We start from the raw sequence: 17,891 nt of genomic DNA, 5'->3' as shown, positions 1-17,891 counted from the left end.
GGGCTTTACCCGGTGGGTTTCTGTTTTGACTCGAGTGGGTATAGGGACTCAGTCATATGCCAGCTCTTTTCCGATCCTCAGCCCTGAGGTGACCCCCAGAAGGGAAAATTGTGACCCAAGTCCAGCTAATGGCCTGTCTGTCTGTGCTTTCCAGCCCAAGAACTGATTCCCTCTCTGAGAAAATTGGAAAGGCTCCTTGAGGCTGCTGAGAAGCTTTGATGTAGAGGTAGCAATTGAACAGATTGTCCTTTAGAAGCAGCCAAATTTCATTTTCCAGATTGAAAGACAGACTTCCAAGAAAACTTTTCTTTTTAATGTTTTGTTTTAGCATCCAAAAAAGACCCAACTTCAGATCCGGGCTTGAGAGTTTCTCAGGGCTATTCTCGTTTTAGGTGGAAAATGGTTGGCCCACTCTCAGATGGCATGTGTCTTAATAGCTGTATGGCTGGCCAGGCCAGCTTCACCTCCCTCCTGCTGGGCTCTGAGAGGAAGTCCACTTGACAGCTGCTGGGCACCTCCCAGTATGCTCACCAGAGTATTTTGGTGTCACTGTGTGACAAACCTGGATTCAAAGCCCAGCCCTGCCACTAGCCTGTTAATATTGTCCCTGCTTGCAAGTTACTTAGCCTTTTAAAGTCTGTTTTCTCATCTCTAAAATAAGGATTATAATACTTCCCTCCAGGGTTGAAATGAGGATTAAGTGAGATAATGTATTGACTTGACTAGCAGTGGACCTTCTGGCATGTAGTTTGGGCCCTCAGCGAGTATTAGTCTCTGATATTAGTATTAGAAAGGCAGTTAGAGTAGTGATTAAGAACACAGTGCTTGGAATCAAGCAGATCTGAATTTGAATTCCAGGTATCTCATTTCATAGCTATATGACCTTGTGCAATTTTCTTGATCTCTTTAAGAGTCAGTTTTCTGACCTGTCAAATGGAGATAATATCAACACCCCCCTCATAGGGTTGTTGGGTGGATTTTTTGAGCTAATGCATGTAAAGCACCTGTTACAATGTCTGGCACAAAGTAAGCCCACAGTGAATTATGGCTCTTTATTATTATTATTGGTGCTGTTAGTGTACCTCATAGGAGTCCTGCCCTATGTTTTATCTCCTAGTGACCCCTACATGTTATCATTTAGTACATTGAGTACCTCACTTATTGCTGAAATGCAGAGGGAGGATATCACTTCTTTCTTGAGTCTTTGCTTCAAAGGACAGATTCTACCTAAGGGCCCAAATTTCCCACTGATTTTCTTCTTTCTTCATCCCCTTGCTCCAGCTTTTCTCCCTGTTATGTAATAAGGAGGGCCTAATCAGGGGGGACCCCCTCATCCAGCCAGAGGCATTTCTTAGAGATCTGAGAATTGAGAGACTTGGATGTCTGAGCATGGATCTGATTTGTGGGATCTGAAACTAAGGAGAAGCCCTTTCCAGTTTTGTCATTCCTGGGAGTGGCAAACAGCCTTTCATTAGATATGGTATGCTTTCTTATTCAGCCCCACTTCCCCAGAGCCCCACTTTTTTCTCCTGGTTGTTTCTTTTGGGTAAATCATCCAACATGCCCATGTCCGTAGCACATTGGGTCACCTTAAAGTAAGAAGATAGGAAAAGGAGACTAGAAAGACTTAAACTTCTTAGTAGGGCTCAAGTGAAAACAGCTGACATTTAAGTGGGGCAAGCAAGGCGGTGTTTGCCTAGCTTTTCAGAATTCGAGACCAGGAAGGGAAAATATTGTAGAATCAACTGTAGAGATCATCTAGGCCACATTATACAAAGTAAAAAAACTGAGACTGGGGGAGTAGTGATTTGCCCAAGGACACACAGGAGGGTGGTAAGGTTGCTGGAAGTAGAAGGTTAGTTGTCTGCATTCAGTGCTCTTTCAGCCCATCGTCTTATGCTGTGGTTCTGCTGGCCTTCTCTGTGACAGCATAATCAGAGAGCACTATAACTGCCATATATTTTAATTGAACAGACTCCTACCAATATTTAAAATATAATCAATATGCCTTCTCTAAACCCTCACATATTTATACTTTATTGTTATTTTCTAGGGTGTCAGATGCCCGATACATTCAATTCATGGTTTCTTATTACTCTACTTCATGTCTGGTAAGTGAGTAATTTAAGTGAAGTCACCAAATGTTTTTTTTTTTTTTTAAACACTGCTGACTTTTAAGGTATAGCCTTTAGCGGTGCTGATTATATAAAATGGCAGTTGTTCAGGCATTAAAAACTGTCCCTTTCATTTTAATAACTGGTGTCTTGAAGTATATTTTTATTAAAGGTCAAAGCATAGGCCCAGAAAGTAACTAATATTTGTAGGATTTTTTCAAAGAACACCTAAGCCAATGAACAATGCTATCAGTATCTCTAGGAGACTCTGTGAGCCTGGACGGAAAGTTCTCTCCCCTGGCTGTTTTAGGAAAGTTCACATTTACGTAAAAGTGGTTTGAATTGTGAGAATCTGTGGTCATTTTCATTTCTGGTCATCAGAAACCTATAACAAATTATAGCACTGACATTTACTCCTGTACCTCTAAAATGTGCATACAGGTTAGATTCATGCCAGGTTTGTTGCATGTAAAAATATTTAACGCCTTAAACAGTATATTTTTTCTTCAGCTGTGAAATAAGTAGCCAAAAAAATCAATTTTTCATCTAATGTTACGCAGTATTAAAGGTCAGAAGGATATAGGAAAGTCGTTGAAGTGGGGGCTGGGGAATGTATTTATTGAGCTGCCAGATCTTGGGAAAGTAAATTCTGGAGAACTAAGTTTACTACTTTGACTAGAGTGAGTATCTGAGGAACATTGGGAATGGCTACTCTGTCAAAAGGACCCTTGTTTGAGACTGCCTTCAGCTGAGCCTTTGCATCACAGCACTGACTACTATATAAAGACTTTGGTTTTGATCACCTTTGAAATGTTTCTTCTTTTGGACTCACCTAGTCACTGAGTTTAGCTAAGGGGCTAAGGTGGCAGTTTATTTTATGTGATTTTTTTTCTAAGTTGGTAGGTTATTGAGTGCACACTATGTCCTGGGCACTCTGCTGAGAACTAGGAATAGTTCTCAAGAAGCTCACAGTCTATTGAGAGATAAGTGCATAAAATGGCCAGTTATAATCAGAATGGCTAAGTGTTGTAATAAATGTAATTTGCGTTTATAGGATCATAAAGGAAGCAGCAACTATCGAAGCCTTTTTAGTTCTACCTATTAGTTCTTCGAAATGTGCCATATTTTTTAGTCAGGCAGCTGAGAAGACACACTGCCTTCCTGCTGTCTTAATGGTGAAAATTAAGGAGTGGGTTCAGGGGTGGGGAGTAGCTGGATATATTGAGGGAAAACTACTTTTTCAAGAGGGGAGGATTGCAGAGGTGGCACTGTAGAATTACTCATTGGAGAGGCGGGGGGATTGAGGGAAGGCTAAGTTGTTCCCAAAGGAGCTCAAAGATAATATTCAGAGCCTGTATGAAAGACTCTTTATTGCCCATATAGCTCAAGGTATCAGAGTGTTAGAGGGAGTGGATGGCAAAATAAAATATATACTCCCCATGACCACATCCCAAGGTCAATACCTGACTAATAGTAGTTGGGAGAACCTTGAAACTACTTGCAGTTCTTTAAAGTTTCCAAACTGTGCCTGCTAAGTCTTCCTTGCTGAGGTTGGTTTAATTTCTCAGAGGAGTGGGCTATACTACCACAAGTTAAGTTGGGGGAGGGAAGCTGTCTGCTTCACTTCCCTTCTCTTAGTTCTGATGATCTACAGGTTTTGGTGGAATGAATCAGTAGCTTTTTGATTTGAATCAGCAAACTGTTATTAAGGACTAACTCTGTGTTCAGTACCATGGGGCATTGGAGGGGTACGTGACATGGTCTGTACTTTTAAGAAACTTAGTCTAGTGGAAAACAGACATAAAGTATAATTGCCTATAATGGATGACGGTGAAAGAAGCTATGCTCAAGACACAAGCAGATGCAGTAGAAGTACAAAGATATTGTAACTAAATCCAAATTTGCTGGTGGGATGGGGGAAGTGTTGGATGAAGAAGGGCAATGTGATGGAGGTGACATTTGAGATGCACCATGAAAGAGAAGTAGAATTACAGTTGGAGAAAGGGAGGACATTTTAGGTTGAGGGAACATCAAGAGCAAAAGAAAGAACATGTATAAGAACATGGAGTATTTGAGGGCAGCCACTTGTCTGAAGTGTCTGGGGCAGGTTTGTAGAGGATTGTAGTGGAAGGGTCACCAGAAAAGCAGTTGGAGGTCCAATTGTGCTGTGATCCTCCAAGAAGAGGTGGGGAACTCTTTCTTCTAAGGGATAGAGGGTGTTGGAGGAGTGATGGAGCCACCCTAAGTCTGTGGAAAAGCTGTGTTCTTCTGGCCCTGTTCTCTTAGCCAGAAGCTCCAGGAAGGTAACTGAGTGATAGCCAATTCCCAAATTACAGGACTCAGTAGACTTGCTAGAGGTACAGGGATTGAAATACCTTTTAGATGTGGTAGTGTGAGGGAGAGGTGGGGAGGCTAAGAAAACAGTAATAAAAGTAAGGGAAAGGGGCCAGCCCGTGGCTCACTCGGGAGAGTGTGGTGCTGATAACACTAAGGCCATGGGTTCGGATCCTATATAGGGATGGCCGGTTAGCTCACTTGGGAGAGCAAGGTGCTGACAACACCAAGTCAAGGGTTAAGATCCCCTTACCGGTCATCCTTTAAAAAAAAAAAAAAAAAAAAGTAGGGGAAAAAAAACCCTCCACAAACAAAAACAAAAACAAATTCCTCATAAACAAAAATACCTTGGTGGCAGACTTTCCAGCATGCTTGCTTTGGGATCAATCCCAAGGGTGATGGTTTCCTGTTGACTCTTAGAATAGAGACAAGATTTCTCACATCCTTTTAGTTCCCTGGAAGAAGTGTTGATGTTTCACTTATCCTGTTTGCTTTTTTCTAGTTCCACAGTTTTTCTGTGGATTGAGATTTAGGACTGGGACCCCCTCCAGTTCCTAGAGGATCCTTATCAGCTGTGTATTCATGTGAACTTGCAGCTGCAATGACTGTGTGTCCATTGTCTTTGCTGAACAAGATTAGTATTGACCGTGGCTGCTGAAAAAGTGCTGAGAGAGTCTGCTGTCTGGGCTATCCAGCATACCCACATGGATTTGATAAAAACAGACCTCCTCCTCTGTTCCTTATCTTGGCCAGTGGCATTGCGCCCACACCAGAAACCTGGGAGTCCTCCTTGGCTTTTCCCACACCCCCTTTACCTGGTCAGTCACTAGTCACCTAACTCAAACTTTTTTGACCCTGGACCCATAGTAACAAATGCATTTTACTTTGCAGCCCAGAATGCATACATGTATCCGATACAAAAGTTTTGTAAAACATATCTTTCTGATGTTAGATAATTTCTGATATTCTCTATGTCATTTAAATTTATTTTAAACAGAAATTCAAGAAGTCACCCACTAAATTGACACACACACACACTCTCTCTCTCTCTCTCTCTCACTCCTTAATATTCTCCATTGTTCTCAAGATAAAATACAACTTTCTTAGCATGGCATTTATATTCCACCAAATGTGACCTCTGCTGCCTTTACTAGTCTCATTTGCTACCATTCTAGGTACTGTTACCACCACTACTCCCTCCTCTGCAAGAAAAAGTAAAACTGTGTAGTAGAAATATCAAGTCTTCCACACAGTTTCTTCTGCCTAGAAGGCCCTTCTCCTTCCTCTCCACCTGACAAACTCCTATTTTTCCTTCAATATCCAATTCTGATATCATCCCCTCTTTGAAACCTTTCCTTCTCTTCAAAAGCAGAATTAATTTCTCTTCTGTGTTCCCTTGTATTTTGCAAATCTATATTGTAGCACTTATCATATAACATTTTCAGATTTTACTGTATTTGTCTCAGTCTTCCTCGTGGATGGTGAATTTATTGACAGCAAGAATTATTTTCATTATCTTTACATCTCATGTGTTCTCTTCAGCTCCATGTCTTACTCTTAGTTTGCATCAGAATTTTTTTTTAGTGAAAAACAACTTTATTAGAAATTCTAATAAGAACTTAAGCACAACAGACTATTTCTGTTTATTTTTTTATTTTAAAATATTTATTTGACAAAGTTGTATATATTTAAGGTGTACAACGTGATGATTTGAATTGCATCAGTAAATATTTGTGAGGTAGAAAGGTAGTAAAATGCAGTTTGTATTTTTAGAAATTATTTTAAAGTCAGGTGTTTCATAAATATAATTTCTACTAGATACTTTATATTATCATTTATTTATTTACATATATTATCTTACACATTCTTACAACTACTTTATTCCCATTTTATAAATGAGGGATCAGAAGTGTAGAGAAGTCAGAGAACTTGCCTAAATAATTAGTATGTGGTGGAGTGGAAATTTAAGTGTAGGTCTGGCTAACTCAAAGTATTAAGTTGCTTTTCTTATTAGTAATTATAACTATCAAAGTAACTAATTAAGTACTTATTCATTACTAGTTAATACTATTTAATATTAATTAATACAATTTATTAATTAAGTACCTGCTTATTTATAAACATATCTTCATAAAATTATGGCATTTATTTTCTAATTGAATATACTGTGTGCAGCAGACAGATTTGTTTTCTGCCCTCATAGAACTTGATTGGGGAGAGACATTAAACAAATCATTAATAAAATACAACTGTGACAGGTGCTATGAGAGGAAATGATAAGGTTCTGTGGGAGAAGAGGTGTACCTAATTTAGTTGGGGTGGTGGGTCAGTCAGGGAGGGCTTCACTGAAGAGGTGACACTTACACTGACACCTCTAGGTTGAGTAGAAGTTAGCAAGTGAAAGAGTGGATGAAAAAGCATTCCAAGCAGACAGATCTAGTGGTTTTCAAACTTACCAGCAGAATGCTTTTTAAAAATGAAATCTTATGCTCAGCCACAGTATATAAATGGGTAAAAAGATTGCTGCTTGTGTTGAAGGAGGTGAGAATGACCTGCTTACTTTACACGTTCACAACATGCCCACTGAAAAGGGACCCTTAAGTGGCTCCATGGAAACTGAGAACACAGTTTAAAAACCACAGTCCACTTCCATTGTTTTACAAATGGAGACAGTTTTGGCAATTTTAAGGGATTTGTCACAGGCCACTAATCAGCAGTGGAGGGTCCAAGACAAACCAGAGCTAACTCTGTGGACTGCTCCTTCTGCAACACTTTGTTTCCTGTCTGAGTGTACCCTTTGGTGGTGGGGGATGGGGGTCTCTTCCCATGAATACGAACAGCACAGCAAACATTTACTGAACAGCTATATGATGGGCACTGTGTTTATTGATACTCACCATCTGTGTCCTGAAAGAGTCAGCAGGTAAACATTAAGGAGTTATTAGGAGGGGACGAAGTCATTGTAAACTACTTCTTAAGAAATTTAGGAAGGACAGGCAAGATGATGATCAATAGAGGGAGAAACAGCATGGAGGGGAAGCATTTTGTTGCTTTTAATTTTAATATGGGAAAATACTGGAATGTTTTTGTAAGCTGAAGGGAAGAAACCTCTGAGAAAGAAGAGAAGGAAGTAAAGTGTGGGGTGAAAAGGGGTTGGAAAGCACACTAGTGCCAGTCCCAATCCAGCCAGAGAACTGCCCTGGCAGACACTGGTGGCCTTTGCAAGAAGGCTTTTTAAACCACAATAGCAGTTTTGATGTAGCTGTAGGGCATTCAGGCTCCTGCAGATTCCAGCAACTCCAGACCTGCTATATATGGTGAACCCTGGCTATGTGCACATCCTCTCTCTCCCTCCCCCAGCCAGAGTTGCTTTGTTCAAATACCCACATGTAGCCTTTTTGCCTAAACCAGAGGCCTGTGCAGCAGCATTTTACCAACGTTGCATAACCTACGTGCACTGGTACTTGCTACCCAGGAGCTTGTTCATTTTTTTATAGTGGATCTGACAGGCAGGCTGCAGGCCACGTGTAAGCTCTTGGAGGTGCTTCATTGTCAGGTGAGATGGCTTCAGGAAGTGCCTCACTCTACATGTTTGTTTACCAACAGACTGTCCTGTGGCCCCCATACTTCCACACAGAAGGATTAGACTTCATGGGGAGGGCGTTTAGGAAACCACGTAGAGATAGCCATATACACAGCCCTGTTAAAGGTCAGCGTACCAGTTTACAAATCAACAAACTCATTCATTAGCACACTGCTGGGGCTGAGTATGGCCATGCAGGCTCTACTTTCTTGGCCTCAGCTGATGACAGAGTAAGGGAAACAAGCCGCATGAAAGGTCCCTTTGGGATTCCTTCATAGCTGCCAGAGTGACAAACCTGCCCAAGTACCCACTAGTCTTCATTGAATTCAAAATCAGATCTGTTCTGAGCAGCTTATAAACTACCATGTGGGAGAAATAAGGCCAAAACACAACTGGCATTGTCAGAGTGAGTGAGACAGGATGCTCAGAAGCTGCCAATACGTGGAGGGAAGTCAGCATCAGGAATAAAAAGAATTCTTCCTTCTCAGATTTAGGCTGAGAGGAGGAAATCATGGCTAGGAAACTCCTGCTCCTTTTAACTTTGCAGACAGTGTTGTTGTCTTCCTACTTTTCTCATTTAGCAGGAAGAAGGTCTTGGTGCTGTGCTGTCACGGAATGGAGGAAATTGCGTGGGAGACACTGTGGCTTGGGGGAAAGGGGAGGAGCTCAGGCTTCATTCCAGCTCCTCTCTTCTCCACTGTGTAACTTTAAGTGGCTTAACCTCCTCAAAGTCAGTATTCTTATTTGTGATGATGATTTTTTTTTTTTTTTTGGTGCCAGGCCGGTACAGGGATCCAAACGCTTGACCTTGGTATTATAACACATTCTCTAACCAACTGAGCTAGCCGGCTAGCCCCAGTTTTCTTGTTTGTGAATGGGGACAGTTATAACGGATAAATGATTATGTAGGTTAAAAGAGATAATGAGCACAAATGCATCTTACAAATCTCATATTAGAGGACTTAATAAGTGATAGTAATCATTATTATTATTTGGAATGGGGCAAAATTGATAACTTTAGCCTTTTATTACTTGAGACTCCTAGTCAGTGAGTTTTTCTTCATTTATCCCTTGTCTCTATGTTTGTTTGCCTTTTACAGATATTAGGGAGCCGTCAGATTAAGGCTTGAACACTCCTTTTTTTCTTTCCTAGCTGGGTTATTTGCCTTCCTTATATGTAAAAGAGATCAGCATTATTTATGAGCCACTGGAATCACTGAGAGACAAGGATAGTAGTACTGTGAAAGTTAAAACCTCAATAATAAGTTGTGGGTTTAAGAACATCATTAAATTTGAGAGGAGCAACGTGAATTGCTTCTAAACAGAGAGACTAGTTTATGCACAGGTTAAGTCTATATTCAGAGTAGGTGCTTAGTAAAATACTTGTTAAATGAATGATTGAATTAATTATTTAATATAAGAATCTTTTTTATTACTAGATTGTTTCTTTTTAAAATTTATTTTGCATTGTTAAGGGCAGTTTTTTGTTGACTGCCCCACCACCTCCCCAGCTCTAAAATTATGACCTGGAATCAATGTCAAAGTTTAATTAAGCACTTATTAGAGGAATGCATCCATGATGTAAAGTGAAGTAGAGCTGTTCTGTTCTCTTGTTTAAAGCTAGTATTCTCCATTGTAGATTAGCTTACTTAATGACTCATACATAATTGTTGTGTGGTCAAGTCCTTGACAAATAAATGTTGGCTTTGTTTTGTAGTAGGCACCAGGGTCATCAAGCCTTTGTTAACCCTTTTGAATTTGTATTATTCATTTTCTTTTCACCTTCCAACGTACTTTGACAGTAAAGGATAACTCTTTACTGTAGTTTGCCAGTCTATTGTTTTTGTTTTTTTTTTGTCCTGTTTTGTGACCGGGCTCAGCCAGTGAGCGAACCGGCCAACCCTATATAGGATCCAAACCCGCGAAGGGAGCGCCGCTGCGCTCCCAGCGCCGCACTCTCCCGAGTGAGCCACGGGGTCAGCCCTTGCCAGTCTATTGTTTTTGAGTGGCACTGGGTAAGTTCACTCTATCCTGTTGAACCTCAATTGCTGTGCTTTTTTTGTCTGTTAAATTAAATAAAATTTTAGTTTATTCCTTTCCTGTTAGGCCACGTGCAGTTACTTTTTGTTGTTATAGGTATGCTTGCCTCAAGTTAGCCAATCTTTCCCTTTATGATATGCAATTTCTAATGTGATGCTGGTTTTGAAACTTAAATTACTGCCCTTGTCAGGATTGAATGAAATATAGAGTAAATGGATTCTGGAGAGTTTGTTCTTGTCATTAAAGGTAGTACCAAAGTTGGGGGTGGGGAACCAAAAAACTAAAAAAAAAACCTTAGTACAACATTCTGGGGTTAGATTTTCTAGGTTCAGATCTCAGCTTTGACACTTACTAGGTTTTTAACTTTGGGCAATTTATTTCTTTAAGACTCAGTTTCCTCAACTGTGAAATGGGGCTGGTAAGAATACCAGCCTCATAGAGTTGTAAAGATTAAATGAAATAATGCACTAAATCACTTAGACTAGTGACTGGCACATAGTTGTGTTAGCGGTTAATTATAGCACTTGTCCATTTTTGCTATTTAAGGTTTTTTTCTTTTCTTTCTTCCTAGTTTTCTAGCCATTTTAGTCATTTTTAGAGTAGGAAAAATTGCCAGATAAGCTGAAATTCAGCCTAGATCAGATGTTACCTTAACAATTGTTAAATAAATTAGTAGGAATCTGTTATCTCTGCTGTCCAAAAAAAGTTTTATTGGGTTGACTGTGATATCTGGATGAAACACAGAGTTGGAATTGGGATTTCTTCACTTCCATCCTTTTTGTAGCAGATGAAGTATTTTCTCAGTGTAAGAATAGTATGTGTAGAATGGCTACCATTGTGGAAAAAGGGAAAGAAAAGCAACCAGTTATTTAAAAAGAATACATATACACATAAACTTGTGTGTGTATAGATTATATGTGGATGGATTCCTAAAAACTAGTAACTATGGTTGCCTCAGAAAGAGGAACTGATTGGCCAGGGATGAAGGTAGGAAGGAGACTTAGTTTTTATGCATGTACAAGGGTATTTCAGAAAGTTCATGAAAGACTTGTACTATCTTTTAATTTTATTTTTTCGTGAACTTTTTGAAGTACTCTATTACCTATTCAAAGCAGTTCTTAAGCAAAGAAAGGAGTAGACTGAATGGGATAAGTTTCAAGGTCAGGTGGTCTAGAATTGGCCTTCAGCTGCTTGTCTGGGCATTCCAGGCATCTAAGATGTGAGCCCAGCCTTCAGCTCTGCTTTTCCTGTGAAGAGGATAAGCACCGAAGTTCGTTACAGCAGGACTGCTTTTCTGTCCTTAACTACCTAGAGAATTTGATTCACAAATTTGGGGCAAATATTAGGTGAGCTTTTAGTTAGCTGAAAATGGTGTTGGGAATTGGACAGCCCTGTGGATCAGAATCTTATTTTCCCAGTAGAATTAATAGGAATCTTCAGTACACTTCCTGTTGATAGGAAGACTGATTCTTTCGTTTGTTTTTATAACTTTAGCTGTGTATGATGAAATTTGCTGTAGAGTTTTATATTTGAAAGTGTTTTGTGCCAGTCAACTGTCTTTTGAGCTCATTAAATATAATGTCTTAGGAGTAATTAGAATTTGCCCTCCTTTCATTTACAGGCTTCAGTCCATATTTTCTGAACTGTTATTTTCAGCAAAATTAGGTGTAGTTTATAACAAACATTGCTGGTTGTTCTCTCTCAAAATCCAGGTTCAATCTCTAGTTTAAATTTCTGAATCAGACTATTCTGAATATCGACTGCAGTTGTACTAAATTAAATAGTCACTAAATTTGTCATTTTCCAAGTTAATGTTTTATTAATTTTTGATTACAGGGTTGAGGCTGAGAGGAAAGGGTTAATTTCTCAGAGACTCATCTGTTCTCATTGCCAGCGTGCTAATCTTATTACATCTCTTCTTCCCAGTGGCTTGCCATGAAAAATATTCAGTGGCTCGCCATTGTCTACTGAGTGAAGTCCGGACTTTTTCTTAGCATGGCATTTCTGAGCTCTTCATGACCTTTCTGGCTTCATTTTTTGTGCTTCCTATACCCTACCCTCTCACAAATCTAGGTATTTATTGGCCCTTAACATTTGCGGGATTCTTTCTTGGCCCTACCTTTGCTTATAATGTTTTATCTGCTAGAAAATTCCCTTTATCTTTTGTCTTTACCTGTCTGTCCAACTTCAGCTCATCCTTCCAAGCTCCAGGTACAATGTTTCATTTTTAGTGAAGCTTTCTCTGATTCCACTCAGCCAAAAGTAATCCTCTCAAACTCCATTGCACTTTTCTCTTGGGACACTTGTTGCATTCTTCTTTAGGGCTGTTTGTATGTGGTGTGTTTTATCTCCTTGAAGAGACTAACTGCTGCTTGAAAGCTGGGTCCTAGTTTTAGTCATCACTCCAGTCCCCACAGCATCCAACCATACATCTTCACACAGTAGGAGCACAATTTATGTTCACTGAGTGAATTGAGTCACGATCTTGAAATTGTCTTCATTTTGCTTTATCTTTTCAACCCAGATAACCATTTGAGTGACTGTTATCTGTAGGGGCTATAGAACAAGCTGTGCTATGAAACAAAAAGCACTTCACCTCTTGTTGATACAGTTAGAAAGTTTATGGCCTGAGAAAATCTGTGCCTTTTAAACCTCAGAGGGCAGGTGCATTAACAAACTACAGAATTTTCAAATAAATGAAGAATTCCATTACCTCACTATTACTGTTGATGAATTGGCATCTGACGACAGTTAAGCATCAAAATACACAGCGTCTTTTCAGGTGAGAGGCTGACATGAGTGATTTGATTAACTTTTAGAAAAGTCTTATGAGAAAAGGACTATTGATCTTTACCCAGTTTGTTTCTGCCTTGGAGTATGCCCTATATCATAGAAAGTAGTCAAATATTTTCCCATGACCTGTTTCATTATTATCACAAAGTGTTATTTCTTAGGCACTCACTGGGTTCAGAGGTTAAAAATTTAGAATCACAACATCAGCAAATCCCACTAGAGATCAGGAAGTCAACTTTCTGTCAGATAGCTGAGTTCCCACCAAGCATTTACTCACCTTTCAGTAATAGGCATATTCTCTACTTTTTGAGGTCATCATTTCATCATTTGAATCTTTCAACATTCCTCTATGATAAAGTTTTTGCTTTTGGTGTTCAATGTTGAGTAAATCTTTCTCCCTCTATGGCCCACCCATTGGTTCTGATTTTAATTCTTGGATTAACAGTCAAATCACTTTTCTACAATGTTTAGGGCAACCCTCCTGTTCTTTTCCAAGTTTAATATCTTCTGGTCTTTTATCTCTTCCTCGTGTCTCTTAAGATATGATGTTCAAAACAATGGACAGTATTCCAGATAGGTTCTGGTCTGTGCTGAGTAGAACATCTCATTTTGTACATCGAATATATTTCTATTACTGTATCTAAAATCCTGTTAATTTGGGGGCAAACGTCATCCTCTTGACTCCCATTGAGCTATATACTGTCAAATAAAGCCTGTAAGGTTTTTTCACACGTAGGTAGGCATGACTCGTCTGTCCTGTACCTCTATAGTTTTTCTGTTAGACCCAAGTGCAGGACCTTAAAGTTATCCCTGTTCAGATTCATCTCGTTAGATTCAGCCCATTGAAACAGCCTGTTGAAGTATTTTTGGTTCATGGTTGGGTCATCCCACGTATTTGTTCTGCCCAGCTTCTTGTCATCTTCAGATTTGATAAGTATGTTTTCTTTTCTCCATCGTAGTCATTAACAGAGATGTTGAGGCAGGCCAGGTTGGAATCAGTCCATTGTACCATGCTATTGCTAGTAGATTTTAATGGCCAGGATTAATTGTGTGTGGAAATAGAATTGTCAGTTTAGACCAAATAGTCCATACTTGCAGTAGGAATTGTCTTTTAGGTGAGTAGTCCTATTACATTATATCTGCTCAATAATTATTTAATTAGAGATAATAGAAATAAGTATGGTCATAAGAATGAGATTAGGAAATAGTTTGAAAAGTTGGTGACCCTACTTATATTCTTAAATATAATTAAATATAATATAATTCTTGTATTTTTATATTATATGAGGTCTTAAACAGAGAGCCCTTTAGACTGATTAGAGGCAATGTGGTATAGGGAAGGGCCCTAAACTTGGCCCTGTGTTGTGTATTTATTTATTTATTCAGCAAATATATATTGAGTTCTTACTGTACTCAAGCCCTGGATATGTACGGTGTTGAAAAAAAACCAGACTTGATCTTTGCCTTTAATATACATTCTAGAGGGGGAAACAATTTGGTGATTACACAAATGTAATCATAATACTTTCTGTGGTCTATGTTCTGGACGAGTTATTGTACAACAGAAGTATAATGCAAGCCACATATGTAATTTAAAATTTTCTAATATCTACATTTTAAAAAGTAAGAAGAAACAAATAAAATTAATTTTAATAATAGGTTTATTTAATCCAGTATATCCAAAATATTATTTCAGCACGTAAGCAATATAAAAAAACTGAGATATTTTATATTCTTTTTCTTGAACTAAATCTTTGAAATCTTAAACTTGAACCACATCTCAATTTGGACTAGCCATATTTAAAGTGCTCAGTAGCCACACGTAGCTAGCGACTACTGTATTACACAGCACAGTTCTGAACCTAGCTTTACAGACTGCTCTATGATGTTGGGCAAATTACTTTCCTCTTTTAGGACTTCCTTTTTCGTCAGTAAAATGAAGGACTCAGACATGCTTATTTTCTAACAACTGAATGTGGTTCCTTCCATGTATGAAAGAGCCTTCTAAGATATTCTAAATAGTCTGTATCTTAATCTAGGTAGTGCTTATATGGGTATATATAATATGTAAAAATTTATCAAGCTGTGCATTTTAAACTTATGTACTTTATCTTATATCTTACTGAAAGGTTTTTTTTTTAAAAAAAATAAGGTTACTTTCAGTTTTTCAATTAGGTGCCCTTTGCTAAAATCACTCTTACATGAGCAGACTTTCACTGGAAATGTGTGATGTGAAAAATGCAAACAACCAGTGACTCTTTATGTTTTCTTCCCATTCAGGATGTGTCTAGTCCGAATGAAGCAGGAAGGCCGGAGTGGGAAATACATGTGTCGTATCATAGTTCATTTTATGTGGGAGGATGTTGAGCAGCGGGGCAGAGTCATGGGGGTAAGTGAGTGCTGTCAGATTCTGGTCCTGGACACTTACGATGAGGGATTGCCTGACTTGAGTTTGGGGTTTTATCTCTTCTAGAATGACCTTGCTTTTAGATTTCTGAGAAATGCTGCCTAATGTCAAGTGGTAATTCAGCTAGAGTCACATTTTTCTGCCTCTATGGAGATTGATGTGCCACAGGTACTTTATTTATGTGTTTGTACACATTATTGTGGTTTGTCAGCGTGAGAACATCCTGTGTATGGAGATGGGATTATAAAGCCCAAATCATGGTGCCATGATTTTGTTGCCTCTCAGGTTGGAGCATCCAAAACACATCATCTATTAGACTGGGTCATGAATTGGTTTCTTTCATTACAGAGCAGTCCTCCCTATAAACTGAGAAGTAAACAAAGTTTATAGATGTATTATAAAAGTCATACATACTCATAGAATAAAAATCAAACTGTGAAAACCGTTTAATGTAAAAATTGTCTTTCCCCCAATCCAACTCTCCAGAAGTAACCATTATTAAGAGTTGATGTGTATCTTTCTAGTTGTTTTTTATACAAATAAAAATGTATAAATGTGTATTGTTTTAACATAACACAAATGGACTTAATATATTAGATATGTTTTTACTTTATAATTGTTTCTAAAATTCAGAATGTTTTAACTAAGACTGAAATCGCTTTAATCATCAGTCTCAGTCCTGGCCATTTACCTCCTTCTGAGAAGTAAACCACTGTTTCCAGTTCGGTGTGTATCTTTGAAGACTTTAAAAAAAAAAAAAAGACTTTTTCCTATATTATCTATAAAAAATATGTAGTATTGGTTTTGTGCATGTTTTATTAGATACGATGTCATTTTTGTGTATTTATGTGCAGCTTTCTTTTTTTCACTCAACAATATGTCTTAGAGATATTTCCATGCTTGCATGGGAGTTAAATGGGAGATCTTCAACCATGTTTTACTTTTATTTATTGCAGTTATTGTCACACACTCCTATGTTATTGTCTGTTGGTATTGTGTGCTTATTCTGTGTGTAAGGTTGTAGTCTTTGAGAATACATAATGGCAATGATGGTTGCCCACTGGGAATCTGAGAATTTTAAAATTCTCCTGTCTTTAAGGAACTGCATATGTATAGGAAGCACAGTGGACATGGTTTTGCCTTTATGTATCTTCATTGACATTTACATGCCTTTCCCTGGGACAACAAACCATTGGCATTTCTGTTTATTCTAAGATGATGATAGCATATATCAAAGGTTTAGCTCCTATCATCATCATCATCATCATCATCATCATCATCATCCATTTTGGAGTTAATATTCAACTCTCTTTGTCCTCTTTGTTTCCTTTTTCATTTTTCTCACTGTCATACCTTCCTGCTGTCTTAGCTGCCCACAGTGAGATCAACAGACTTTAAGCTATTCATACAGCCGAGTGTTCCACATGTCCTCAAATACTTACTACCCAACTCTCTGGCAGCACACAATGGACATAGAGCGGTGGTGACAGTCCCAGTTCATCCCATTTAATGATGACCAGTGATAACTCCTGGCCAGCCAAAGCCTTGGCTGACTGCCAGGTAGTTACACAGTAGCTCTTCTATTAGTGAATTTGTTTTTCTTATCACTGTTAACTAAACTCTGCCAGAAATTGGGCGACTAGAGCCATGTGGGCCACAGCTGTCCCCATTCTGAATAGCTTACTGAGCCATAGGTTGCTGATTCCTGGACCACAGGAATCTTTTAGTTCCCCCCTTTCCCATCCTCCCCAAAATGAATTTCCTAACATTGAATGAACAAATACTTGTACAATGAATGACTAAATTGAACTTCAGCCTCTGGAATTCCATTTTAAAGCTAACTTATTTATCAGATAAATCATACCTGTCTTACTATTTTCTGGTCCAAGTGTACATCAGTGCAGTCCTACAGGGAGTTAATCTCTTTCTCTTTTTTTCTCCCCCATTTTATCCAGCCATTTTTTTCTATCTGGATTGTTCTAGATAGGGAAGCATTTTAGATCAGTGTTTCTCAAACTTCAATGTGCCTATAGTTTCACTTGAGGATCTTCTTAAAACATAGATTGTGATTTAGTAGGTTTTGGGGTGGAGCCAGAGAGGCTATAGTTCTAAAAAACTTCTAGGTGATGCCAGTGTTGCTAGTGGTGCAGCGTGGAGGAGGGTAACCACGCTTTTTTTTTCTTTTTAAAAAGATGACAGATAAGGGGATCTTAACCCTTGACTTGGTATTGTCAGCACCATGCTGTCCCAAGTGAGCAACCAGCCATCTCTATATAGGGATCCGAACTTTTGGCCTTGGTGTTATCAGCACCACACTCTCCCAAGTGAGCCACGGGCCGGCCCTGGAACCACACTTTTGATAGCAAGGTTTTAGGTGGTCCCTCAGTACAGACTTTTAAATTGCCTTCATGAAGAGACATGCCCAAGGTTTAGTTACAAAGACGGTAAATAAAAGATAATGATTTAAAAATAATAGAGATGTGGAAGAATTGGGGAATTACTATTGTTGCTTTTCTATTGTAATTGACTTGATCTTCCCTTTCCTCATGGTATAAACAGACACCCTTTATGTAGGCAAGAAAATTATATATTAACCACTTCTAAGTTGTGACTGTGTGTG

The 17,891-nt window shown here is 38.7% G+C and overlaps 1 protein-coding gene across 1 annotated transcript in view; it reads left to right on the top strand.

Moving 5' to 3' along the window:
* The window catches only part of LOC134376418 (ubiquinol-cytochrome c reductase complex assembly factor 1), a 91,849-nt gene that overhangs the window by 33,639 nt on the left and 40,319 nt on the right, over positions 1–17,891 (top strand). Inside the window, exons 6-7 of the mRNA XM_063094982.1 lie at positions 2,054–2,111; positions 15,145–15,253. Coding sequence (XP_062951052.1) covers positions 2,054–2,111; positions 15,145–15,253 — 167 coding nt within the window. The remainder of the gene's footprint in view (positions 1–2,053; positions 2,112–15,144; positions 15,254–17,891) is intronic.

The sequence above is a fragment of the Cynocephalus volans genome, chromosome 1 (genome assembly GCF_027409185.1).
Source record: "Cynocephalus volans isolate mCynVol1 chromosome 1, mCynVol1.pri, whole genome shotgun sequence".
Classification (NCBI taxonomy): Eukaryota; Metazoa; Chordata; class Mammalia; order Dermoptera; family Cynocephalidae; genus Cynocephalus; species Cynocephalus volans.
The sequence above is the reverse complement of the archived record's forward strand: the minus strand, read 5'-3'. Positions and strand labels throughout refer to the sequence as shown.